At 36.4% G+C, this 13423-nt stretch overlaps 1 protein-coding gene across 1 annotated transcript in view; it reads right to left on the reverse strand.

The window, feature by feature from the left end:
- Positions 1-219: 219 nt before the first annotated feature.
- The window catches only part of AUH (AU RNA binding methylglutaconyl-CoA hydratase), a gene marked incomplete at its 5' end in the record, with an annotated part of 107187 nt that continues 93983 nt past the window's right edge, over positions 220-13423 (reverse strand). The window contains 4 exons of the mRNA XM_080362642.1: positions 220-385; positions 1229-1276; positions 3021-3071; positions 4733-4920. Of these exons, the coding sequence (XP_080218768.1) occupies positions 308-385; positions 1229-1276; positions 3021-3071; positions 4733-4920 (365 nt within the window). The 3' untranslated portion in view covers positions 220-307. The remainder of the gene's footprint in view (positions 386-1228; positions 1277-3020; positions 3072-4732; positions 4921-13423) is intronic.

Consider the following 13423-nt stretch of genomic DNA (forward strand, 5'->3'; position numbering starts at 1 on the left):
AAAGAATTTACAGAGCTTTTTCAACTGTGGAATGCTATGTTTCATACATATGAAATTTTAAAAATGCTGCATGAACCTGTGATCTTGCCAATACACAGAAGAACCTTCAGAAATTGTAAATAGCATGAGCTGACACACATTTCTATCTGGGTCCAGTACAAGCATGGACACATTCAAAATGCTGTAACATCAGTATGATTTGCTGTGACTTTGGTGGTTGTGATATTCCAGGTGTGGATGCAAAGTGCACCTTAATGGTCCTCATAGCAGTATTATCCCCTTGTATTTTAAAAGGCATCAGCTTCTTTTATTCTCCCTTGTAGCGAGGAGGTCTCTTCTCCTTAAATGCAAGAAGACCTTCAATTCTATCTTTTGTTGGAATAGTCTGCAATGATTGGAGTAACAATTCATTATTGAAGCCAACAACAATAATAAAAAAATCACACAAATCCCAATTCTGCAAGACATCCAGCATGCAACACATTATACAACAGAAAAGTGAAAACGGCAGTGTCTAGTCAGATATAGGGAAGTATCAGACACTTGAAAGGGGCAATAGAAGGCTAAGAAATAATTTGGGAGGATTATCTTTTCTCTAAATGGATGACAGTGAGAAACTCTTTAGGGTTGGTTTTTGAGTTTTTGGTGTTGTGGGTTTTTTTGGGGGGGGTGAGGGGGAAGTGAGGTGAAGAGAAATAGGTTATTAATCAGATCATCATATGTTTTAAATAAGCATTTAGTGCTGAAGCTTCTATTTCCATGATCAAAACATTTGTCTCAAAGCCCAAGAACATACCAACTTAAATACATGATTCCCATGTTATGCTTGCAAAGAGGTTTGCCCCAATTTTCTGTTGGCTAGCACATACGCCATTAGTGGCACATGTTAGCGAAGCAGTGAAGCGTCCTTCATGCTATTTCACGTTAAACCGAAACAAAGCAAGGGCACAGCAGTTCTTGGACTAGATGCACAGCAGAGCACGACTGGGTAGGGATGCGGCTGGTGGTGCTTCACCATCTTCACCCTAAGATTTTGTCCTAAACTACACCTCCTTCCTTAAACTCCTTATAAAACCAAAGTAAGCAGAAGGAAGGTCTAAACAGAATGCCAAAATATTTGCAGAAGAAATCATAAAGCAATATCTAGTTGAATTTCTGCGTGTTTCATAACAGGCACCAATAAAGCTTGTTTTCTTTTTTTTTTTTTCATGTAATCCTAGTTACATACCTGAGCGTAACAAGCTTCTTCAATTGCCAAACCTGTTACTAAGTCGACCTGAGGGAAAGAATACAATGTTTTTAAAAGCATATTTTTGTATATTTATTTTATATCATTTCCTGACAGCTGACTTAAATACCGTGTTTCTATGCCACATACTAAAATATTTCTGCAAAGTTCTTCATTACTTTAACATGGAAATGCTATACTGCCATGTGGTGGGAGTGGTTAGTATTTGGGTAACAGTTTCCTTATTTGGTGATACAATTAGTCCATAATACACTGTGAAAACAATGCATGTCCTTCACTACAAATCATCTGCACTAAAAACCATTAGTTACTTGCACATTTATAATAATTCCATTTACTACAAGGAAAAAGATGTAATGTACTGCATGATAATTTAAAATTTGTTCTGAAACAAGTTATCTTCAAAATGTCGTGTGAAAACATGATGCCATGCCATAAAGTAAACATAAATTTAAGTTTAAAAGCATTTAAAATTAAAAAATAGGTCAATGGCCATCTTACATCATCACCTAGTTTCTAGAACATTTTTTACTTTGTGAGCTGGTCAGAACAGCTGAAAAGGTTGAGTTTTCCCCTCACTACTTCTCCACCTGTCTTAAGCATCGGCTGCTGCAGAACTTACCAGCTCTCCACAGGGCCACTGAAAGGAAAACGACAATGCACCACAATCAATTTGTCAAGGGGAGATCAGCTACAGGACAGTTCATCAAAGGAAGCGATGAAATCTCTGCCATAGAGGGTTTGTAACAATAGCTTGAATGGATATTGGGCTTGAGGGGTTTTCATACAGTACATCTTGTCTTGGGGCCTCCTTCTAACCCTATTGTCCATAATTCTATAAAAACCATGATTCTGACCTTTCAGTCCACCATACCCGGTAGCTAAACAATTCAGCCTGTAGCATTTTGAACCACTGAATTAAATCTTGAATTCCATCATCACTTTGCTGTGGAAACCTAACAAACATACTCTTTGCACAACAGCACCTGAGTTTGGTTCTCAGGCCAAAATTTTCTGGTGGTATTGGCTGAACTCAGTTATGTAACTTTAAGAAAAAAGAAGACCATTCGTAAATTTGTCTTATTGGATTCAGATGTTGCATGTGGTGAGATCCCCTTTCTGTTGTACCAGGCTGAGCTATAAGGTGTCCTGGTGCAGCACTTATGTATGTGCTTAAGTTTAAATATGAATAGACCTGCAGAGCTCAGCAAGATGATTTACAAGTTCAAAGTAAAACACACGTCCAGATGTGTTCAAGGCTAGATTTTAATGAGCTTCACAGTTAGGTCAATAGTGTTCAAGAAGGAGTGGCAATCAGAATCGAATATGAAACCAGACTCCACATATAGTTTTCAAACTAACCTCTACTAAACTATTAAACACTGTGCCTTTTGCTCATTAACTTTATTAGTTACTAAACACTGAGAGAACTGACAGAGTATGACTCTGAGGTTTTGTTCTACCCAGCATTTGAAATACAACTTGTTCATAGGAGTTTATGTTTACTTTCTAGTATTAATAATTAGCAAAGCGCATTACTCTTGGACAGACATGAGGTTACTAAGCCCTGTTACAGAAATCTGCATCAACTCTAGTCTAGGAGTCTGACACAAAAAAACCCCTGCATTTGATCTTTAAAAAGTTTTGACAAAATAGATTTTGAAAGACTACACACTGAGAAACTGAAAACAGTTCTAGAAAAAAAATCACCACGGTAAACTTGTTGACAGCCTGACTTCTGCTTACTCTTAAAAAAAGTATAGACTCTTACCTCCATTCCCTGATTGATGGCCAGTTTTGCAACTCTCATTGCCACTGGTCCCTAAAATAAAAGAAAAAGCTTATGTACGTATCATCAAAAACTACAAGATTATGCAGTGAAGAGTCTGCATACCAATGTTGTTATATTAGGACCTTACAGAGTTTGGGATTTTATTAAATTTATAGTAAATAGATCAAGTATCCTAAATTACACCACTATAGTAGACATTTGCTTCCAAACTGACAGTTCCAGTATTGAGAAAAAGTGTAAGTGTACTGTCTTCAGAAGAACCTAACTAAAGCAGTGTGTTCATTCTATGTTCCAAAGGTGCTAACCATGTCCACGCTTGTCAAGACTGCTCAACTCTCTCCAAAACAAGGCTCAGAACAGCCACCTTAAGAAACACCATTATAGGCCTTCACGACATCAATCTTACGTCCCTATTACCACAAAATGTAGAGACATGATAATGAAATACAACAAACCGATGCAGCTTCAAACCTAAGCCACACTACTGTAAACCTGCACTGGTCAAGTGATGCTTTTCTGTGAGCAACTGAGGTCCTCAGGGAGCAGAGGGATTTCCACCTTTCTCCTCAAACGTGCCATAGAACAGCGAGACATCTTTGGGAATCATCTCGGTCCTGTGCCTATCCACCCGCATCAGCTTCTGAAGGTTCAGACATGGCTGCTCCTCTGGGAAAAGCCAAAGGCTTTCAAGCTGTTTCCAATGTGGAATGATAACTACAAATCGACCTTCAAGAATCACTGTGTGTTAAAATTTCTACTGTATTTTTCATGTTTGTCTTTCCATGGCGGTGTTCGACATACAAATAACCAATGTTAAATCACATATTTAATTTGTAACATTTTCCATTTTCAGTTAAAAATTTTGGTGCTTACAATTATGATCCAATAAAGTGGTTTACTCATTATTTTCTTCTTCTGCCTCCTATGAATTTGCTACCTGGGACCCTTCACTTGAAAAGCAGGTTTATCAAAAGCTCCAAACTTAGTTCCTAGTTTGAACAAACAGCTTGCAGTCTATGGCATGAGGGGAATAGGTAGCAATCAACCAACACAAAGACTCCTGTGAAGGTCACACTTAAAATTCTTCCTAATATTTTCAAGTTTTAAAGCACAGGGATTCAGCAAATCCCATTTCAATTCTCTTATGAAAGCCAGAGATAGGATGTCACTTTGAATAAATGATAGTAAGAGCATGATTCTTTCATCAAGCTTATATACAAAGGACAGAAAGCAAAATTTCCCCTAGCAAATGAGTTTTGCTTTAATACTGAACAGCATTTAGCTTTCTGTTTTCAAAACAGAAGTGACACTGAGATAGGTCCACTCTCATATGGACCTTTTTGCCTCTCCTCAAAAGTGTTCAACAGCAACCAAATAACCTACTAGGATAATTGCATTACCAAAAAAACCCCTCACAATATTTTTCTGTTTAAAACTTGAAAGCCAAAATACATTACACAAACACAGACTGTATCATGACAATACAGGATGGAAAAGAGTTTTTTTTCTTCACTATGAAATAATAACTAAATAACACCACTCAATAGATGAGAGAAAAAACTTGCAATTGCTCTCCACATAACTAGAATAGCTTTTCAACACGCAACTTCATGATGTTTTTTCTTAAGACAGGTGGCTGTTTTTCAGTCTTAATGTTTGGTAAAAACTAAAATCAACAGAATTTGTTTTACCTGAGGTAAAAATTCTCTTGCCAGAGCTAATGCTCTTCTGTATGCAGCATCCCCTGCTTCATTCTGTTCTACCACATGGCTAATCAATCCTATTGATTTTGCTTCCTTGCCATCTACAATACGTGCAGAGAAGATGAGTTCTTTTGCCAAAGAGACTCCAATTGTGCGAGGTAATCTCTGTGTCCCCCCTAAAGTTCAGAAAAAGAGAAAACGCAAGGATTAGTTTCCCATCTATTCATACCACAAATATAGATGCCTTGTTCGGTTCAAATATTTTCATGTTTAGTTCCATAAACAATTATATGAATGTACAGAAATTAAACTGTCATACAAAAGCATGCCTAAATGCCTTCTTCCATTTTGAAACTACATCTAAAACGAAATCAATTGTTCTGTTTCTTAGAAAGATGTATAAATAACTGAAAAGAGGTAATACTAATAAAGATTATGTTTGATTACAGACAAGTTACCCTATTCAAATCAGCCAAAAGCTGAAGGAAAACTACTTGCCAGTAATTACCATATCCAAAAACGCTGCTTCTTTTAAACAACCTGTAGATTTTTATATAACAATCACCATAATATGAACACTTTTGAAGAACTATATTCAAAAATAAAATATATTCTAACATGACTGTAGTCCATGCTAAAGTTCACATATATAAGGGACAATAAAAATGTATACGTAAACTAAACCCAAACCGCTAGACAATGTCTTTAAAAGCCATGGTTTTGTCTCTTCTTACTTCCATATTATTGTTGAAATCTTAAGCCCTGATTACAAAAACTACAGAAGGACAACGGCAGATGTGGATCAGCAGAGAAAGGCACGTAACTTTAAGTCAGCTTTTCTTACTGTGTTAAAAACTTCTTTGGCAGATCAGTATTTTCAGAAGGTCAATAAGCAGTAACTACATTAACCAGACACATGAAGATTGCCTAGCTGGACTAACAATTAACTTCCAAAACAAGAACGGGGGAATAATCATTATCAAAACCAAAGAAGTAGACTCAAATCACAGAAGCAGATGCTTGTATGAATTAAAACAGTGGAAATGGCCTTCATCGAGGAGAAAGGATTTTGAAAATACACAAGGTCTACTGTTTTGACATGGATCTGAAACAAATATCCAATTTATATAGACAGTCTGTAAGTAAAAATTTATTTCCAAATAGCTATTCCTGCAAGAGCATGCTAATATATACAAATATAAACATATGTCTATATGCAAGAGGAATATTTATAGGTGTTCAAAGGAAGGTGGTACAACACTGGATAAATGTGTTTTCAACTAATATAAAATAGTTTAACTTCTACTAGACACTGTGGACGAAGCCAGTATTTTACTGAAGCCATTCAGTTCTCCTACTGATGTTTCCTTACTTTAAGTATATATTTAAGACAAACAGGCTGTCTGGAAACAAACACATTTTTTTTTGTGATTCAATGATTCAGCTTTCAACTATTGTTTTTTATGAATCACAAGCTTCAGTACTACTGTATTCCTTTCCATAGAAACAGACCTGCCTTTGAACATGTTACACTGTAAAAAATGCAGAAAGTTTAGGGGATTTCTGCCTTATGCCTTTCTAGAATATTACAAAGTCATGATCCAGAATGAAAACTGAGATCTATTTTGTGGGCTGAGACTGGAGGAATTAATAAAATGCTTACACACATAACAATTAAAATAAAATTTGTAGGACACTAACATTAGTAAATACAAACAATGTGATATTCTCTGTGGTCCTAACACTCTGAGAGTGTCTGTCTATGCTGACCGTCCTAATGCTCAAGGGCAACAGACAACACCAAGAGGAACTCCTGTTCAATAAATGCCATTAATTCTACTAGTTGTCCAGCTAAGCCAGTGACAGTTCTAGGAGGGCAATCTTACTAGCAGCATTATTTAGAGAAAGCTCCTACTCTAGAGCATTTTTATGAAAGGAGTCAGGTATAGGAAGGGGAGACTAAAACAAACCCCCTTGTAAAATACTACAAAACCTGAAGCCTAAGCTTTCATGCTTAGCCTTGGCTGCCTGTCTGGTGAGAATCACAGAGGATGACTAAAGCTGTAGCTACCGACCTTTATACCTACATACCATAAAACATGAGCTGTGTTTTCAAGAAGCTTGCTGCTTCTGATACTGTCACCACAAACAATCATTTGCTGTCTTTTTTGTTTTAAATATTGAATATGTCTTCTAATTTCTCACCCAAGGAAGCTGCCACACCTTAATCAGCCTCTATCCTTGTACCCGTTTTAAGTGCACATCAGAACACAGCAGATGTCTACACTGATTCTCTTTAAGAATAGTTTAGTCAGAAATTATCCCCTTCAGCACAGTACTGGAATCCAGAAAAGCATCAGGTTTGGCTTTTGATTAAAGAAAACTACTTATCCAAATCACAAGACCTGAAACCATATGACACTGAATTTACTGACCTCATATCTTCTGTTTCTTCCTTGCTTGCTATGCCTAGTGTTTTGGTTTTTGTTTTTTGGGCTTTTTTTCTACTTAATTATCTCTCCTTCCTTTACTGCTTTATCTCTTCTATTACTGCTTTTACCAGGAAATGTTGAAAACAATATTTAATTGAGCAACAACATTTCATAACTTTGACCAAACAATGGATATGTTTAAGCATGAAACAGTGTTTATAGATGGGAAAAAAAAAAAAAAGTGTTCTTGCCAGTGTCTTACACAATAATGATTAAAGAGCAAAAAAAGCAGACTATGGTCTACATTGTTTGGCTGCCTCCTACACTGCAAAGCCATTAAGCAGGAATATATTGTTTGATTAATATTCACAAAACAGAAGCCAGCAATTCAGTGCATCAATCAATATATTCGGTAGTAGGAATAAGATATATGCACCCACAAAAGCAGTAAGACCCAATTAATCAAATGCGAACAACACACCAAAATACATCCAACACACTAAAGTTACATTCATTTATGAAGAAAAGACAGAGTGTGCTGTAGATAGATGTTCTGTTCTGGTAATACACAAAGAACATACAATGCCTGCCAAGTACAATCAGAGCTAAAGGAAGTAACACCCAGTCTTCAAAGACATTACTTAACCAAGGCATTTCATATGAATGTAGAGCAGAATTTGATGGAAGAATAGTTGTTTCATCTTCACAAATTTAATGACATGTTACTTCAGGGACTAGTGATCTAGTATTACTCAGTATGCTGATAAAAGTATTTGACACACAGTTACAATGTCAATGAGTTCTTATCTGAGATGGTATATATTCAACTTTGTAATAATCATAAACAGCAGTTTTAGATGACACTGTAGTTCATGTGAAAAGACACAGTAAATACAAGAACGCTACGTTCTTGTATGAAAATTGTTAAACAGTATTTTTTTTCTTTAACAAACAGTTGATTTTGCATGAATATTTATTTACTGTCAGTAATTAATCAATTACAAAATATGTACACAACTGGTTTGGATTAAGGGAATTACGTGATAAATTCCCAAGAGTATATCCAACAAGATGAAGCAACTCGCTTACTGGAAATAGATTCATCATTCTGGCAGAGAATATCTACAGTCAGTAGTTTCTCATAGCTGAACGCTCTGTCAAAACATACTGGAAAAAATCCTGTTCTGACAAAAAATCCAAACTTTAATTCAGTAATAAACCTGTTTATTAAGTCAAGTAAAAATGAGTCTTTCTATCCTATCGTCTCTATCACAAGCTTTGTTTGATTTGAGTTAGACTGATTTAACTGACAGGTTTCTAGATTTCTTTTTTTTTAAAAGACTACTGTGTATTTCTAATGTTTTATTAATAATCTATGGTGAAACCAAATTCTGTCAGCCACAACATCCTAATTATTGCAGTCAGTCAAGAAATGGCTCAAATGTATCCTTGTGATTCTTCTGCAGTAAGCCGCAAGGAGTAGATTTTTCTCCTTTCCACTGAAACTCACAAAAATATGGAATGCAAAAACCTGCTGTGCGTAACACCAAATACTTAACAATATGAGACCATAAATACACTAAGATGGCTAAAATTATTATTTTAATGTAATACTTTTCAGTCATGTAAGATGTACTTTAAAAGCCTGTGTAACAAGCATATTTTCCACTTTTAAAGCACCTGACATCCACTGATAAGTTAAGCAATTTTCAAAATATTAAACACTCTAAAAGCCTAAACGCTCTAGCAAGACTATATTTAACACCAAGTTTCCATCAGACTGTTTCCCAGATGAGGCCTCGATTCTGCAAATTTGTACGTGCTTTAGCCAACTTTAGTCCAGGTATAACTCTTCGTGGGCTCAGGCACCCCAAATCCTTTCACGGAAGAAAACATGAAGGGCCCTTCATTGGCAAACAACTTAGACCATGCAAGACATAAACAAATGTGCTAGTGATGGTGTAAAAACAGGATGGAGAAGAGAAGAAAAGAAACAAAATATTATCTTAGCAAGGGGGAAAAAGCGCAGTGCTGATGAGGAGCAGGTGGCAGCCAAGGCTGCTCTCATGTCTGGCCACGTAAGTCTTTGTTTGGAAGAAGCCTGGAGACCTGAGCGAAGCCTGCAACAGCAGCCTGAGGCTGGCTCAGAGGTTGCCCCGGGGTCTATGATGACTGAGGAGAGAAGTTGTTTGAGCAAGATTTCATAATAGGCTGCCAAAAGGGCTCATGGAAGTCTGCCTTGCCAGTCAAGCTGAAGAAAGCCCTGCAGAAACGTCCAACATGACCCTGTTGAAGGTGGAAGAGGCAGGGTGACCCATGACGTATGCCAGCCTGGCAGCAGCAAGCCCCAGCTCCAAAACTACCGACTTAATTTGCAAATCAGTCCTTAATTTTCACGATCTGTTTTATTCACTTGTGCCTGTGGATTGGTTTATTTAAAAACCTACCTGAAAAATGCCTAGAATATACCAAACTGCCACGCATGGGTGGCTTGAAGGTGGCAGCTTGAATCAGAAGAATGTTCTACTTGGCTTGAAGGTACGTGAACCCTCACAATGCATGAGGGAAAGTGTAAACATACTTTCAGAATTCACTAGCAGTTAAATAATCACAGCTTTTGTACAGAAAGATGAAATCGTCTGGTAATTTAGAAAAACTAATTTGCTTTCAAAATAAGTAAACCTTTTGTAGATTGCGAAAGAGGGAAGATAGTTTCCCAGCAGACAGCTGCATACATGAAATGAATGGAACCAAAAAATGAATCTGGAACCTGATTTCTGTGAAATGGACTACACCTCAAGAGGGAATCCGTAAGGAGCTTACTCCATATTTCCCTGACAAGCATGGTACAACCAAGGCACAGACTCCACCGTCAGACTAAACACCGCTTGACAAGCACAGATCTGCATTACCACCCTTGGGCTCCACGGACTCACTGTATTAGCAGTGCACATGCTGACAGTCTGCCTTATCTTTTTTAACTGACATTATTTGAGGAAGAAGAGAGAAATGTCATTAATCTACTTATTAACTTTCACTTAAATGTAAACAAATGCAACAAGTATGATCACACACAGACATTCAGTAAGGCCACATGCCCTTCTATTACTCCAGATAGGGCCCTGGTCTTATTGTCTTTTGGGAATGCAATGACAGAAAGTGAATTTAAACAAAATTCTAAAGTACATGCACATTAAAACGTAAGTCATCTTGCTGTAGATAGAAATTAATGGCCCAAGACGAGGTATTTTTCAGTTTCAAAATTACACCCACACATTCATGAAGTCATTACTCAGCTGTAACAACAGGTAGGAGGTTTAGACCAGTGCTGCTCTGTATGATTATATTTTACAAATCATGTGAGGTTTATGAGTAATATTAGTAAAAAGAAAAACACCCTGTATTTTAAATAAATAATTTTATAGTCCATGTTCTTACAGTTTTGGATTTAGTATGACAGCTAAAATTCATGTGAAAAACTGGACAAAAAAAAAAAAGGCATGAGAAAAACTATTATCATTACTCAGGGCATGTGAAATGCAGAAAAAAATAATTACCACAGTGGTATCATATTTTTATTTACATTTTGAATGAGATCACAGTCCCCAACTGGGGCAACTGCTTTAGTTTTTAACGAGTAGAAATGAACTAAAGAAATACAAGCAAACCAAAGACCAGACTACTAAATCTGAAGTCTTCACTGCTTATGAGGAAGTGACTTGAATGTTTTCCTCACTTCATTGCTCTCCTTATGGAAATCTACCAAATTATTCTTCCACACAACAATTAAATTCATCACTCTTGTCACCCCCAAACCATCCCTCTGCTAACCCTCCAAACAGGTTCCTGTTCCTTTCTTTCTCCCATCCTGACTACTATCAAATCAGTTTTCAAGTCTTCCAAATAAATGGGTCTTTAAGAGTTTACCCCTGAAATTATGGATTCCTGAAATTCTCTGACTTGAGCAGCTCTAAAGAAAGGAGAATTGGTGGTTAACAGAATGGGAGCCCAGAGAAAAGCCAACAAGATTGCAGGAGTACACAGTCCTGCCTGGTTCAGCTGTCGAATCCCTACTGATAAACACATATAAAATGAACTTATACCTGGCGAACTGTATTTTTCAGCTTGAATAGGATGTTCTCCCAGATGAGGAAGCCATACACTACAGCTACACTGCACCTAGCCAGGTACCTAGGCTATAACACAATGTTTATAACATTTTACAGTGCTTTGAAGACACAGACTCTACAAAAAAAATGGCCAAATCATTCAAAGCTGGCACGCATTAATCTAATGATCTGCAATGCAAAAAGTAACCTCTTCAGTAAACTGGAACTTAATTTTGAGACACCAAGTCTGATACTGAGAAGTACTGCAAACTTTTTCAGCTTGATCTGTTGGATTTTGTAGCACTGTCCAGGAGTGTCAGAATGGCATTCTCATCTTTTTACTTCTCAGATTGATCCTTCTATTTGTTATTTTACAGTAATAGTTGATACGCGAGAAATAATCACTGCTGTTCTTGAAAATTCTGTACGCGACATAAATAATTGAAACGTTATCTGTGCATCTTAATTCGTATTCTGAATGTTACAGTACTTGCTATTCCTTGTAAGTATATTATGTACCTACAAGAATAATCAAAACTTATATTAGAAATTAACACATAGAATAAATTTAGCTCAAGTTGAATTACATATAAACGTGCATTCAGTTTATGTTATACGACATTCTCCATGCACTAATTATGATCACATGGGTATTTGCATGCCTAGTCTGAGACAATGAAAGACTCGTTTTATTCAGAGACACAAGCAGTGTCAATGACTTTGGCTTCAGGTTCTCATGCTCAATACTTCTCAACTGCCTATCAAAATACTAAAATCAGTGAACTGATGTCTAAGAAGCTACAGTTTAAGTGACTGAACACACCATCTTAGAAGCCTATGACATAGGCTGGGAGACAAATGACTTTTCCAAAAGCAGGATCATCCCTTACAGGCTCTACAGAAGAACTTCTTATTCACTATACAAATATGATTCAGTTTGAGATTCATATTGTTTGAGATTACTCAGCTATACTGGAGAGCAGCAGATATCCTCCAGACTATACAAAAGACCAGCTGTTCGAAGACTGAAAGGTTACAAATTAAACATAAACTAAAGCAACTGGAAGAACATCCAAACTGCTCATTTATTCATGTCCTTACCAGAAAATCACACCTCTTTACTACTTTCTACTACTTTTGACTGACCCTTGGTTCCCTATATTGCTGTTCAGGTTCAGCTGAGAGAAGGCAGGTAGGACTAGAACACTGTTTTGAGTTACACTACTATTAACGGACAACAGATGGTACATTTGAAACTACTCTTCTTCCCTTGCTGATAAACACTATTTCATTTAATTCACATTGTAAAATTCTGAGAATCAGAGTTTTAAGGGATGCTACAGCCCAAATTAATTTAAAAAATCACTTTCATTTCTATATAGTTTTGTGTAAAGATATATAAAAACCTTAAACACATATGGATAGATCTTCTACTAGAGTGGTTCAAGTGCAACAGTGGACCAACCCCAATAAGTACAAACTGGTAGTGTAACGTTTTATTGTTTGAGATTACTCAGATGTTTTTCCTTAACAGAAAAACATAGCTCTTCCATCACCTTCTAGTCAATGCGTAATTCCTCAAAGAAATCAAAAGCCAATATGTGACAGGAAATCAACAAAGACAGAGATTAAATAAGTGATTATTCCTAGGCTGTAGCTGTCAGACTCTTAAAACACTAAGGAAAGGAATTACGTTAAGAAAACACCTTTTATATTCCTCTCGTCTGCTACTGTGACATAGTAATACAGAAGAAAAATCATTATTTATAGCATACAATGCAAAACGGCTGTATGCAATGACAAGTCTTTCCATATAGATGGAGAAGCTAGTGCTAATTAGATTCTTCTGTCACCTAATCACACACAGATAAGTTGGCTTTCATGGACCTTTACAGTTTTAAGGATCAAAGAAATTACATAGTAATTTTATTTTCTTTACGTCCACATCTAAATTCCAGGAAGAGAGACAATTTGGGCTACATATGCAGGAGGTAATGAAGAAATGAATAGTTGCCAGAAACACTGCACTTATTAAAAAAAAAAAAAAAAAAAAAAAAAATTATAAGTATCTTTTCATTAACATGAGTCATTAATAATAGTTTATAACAAATGCTGAGGATCAACAAGATAGGGAGCAT

The sequence above is a fragment of the Nesoenas mayeri genome (assembly GCF_963082525.1).
Source record: "Nesoenas mayeri genome assembly, chromosome: Z".
NCBI classification, from domain to species: Eukaryota; Metazoa; Chordata; class Aves; order Columbiformes; family Columbidae; genus Nesoenas; species Nesoenas mayeri.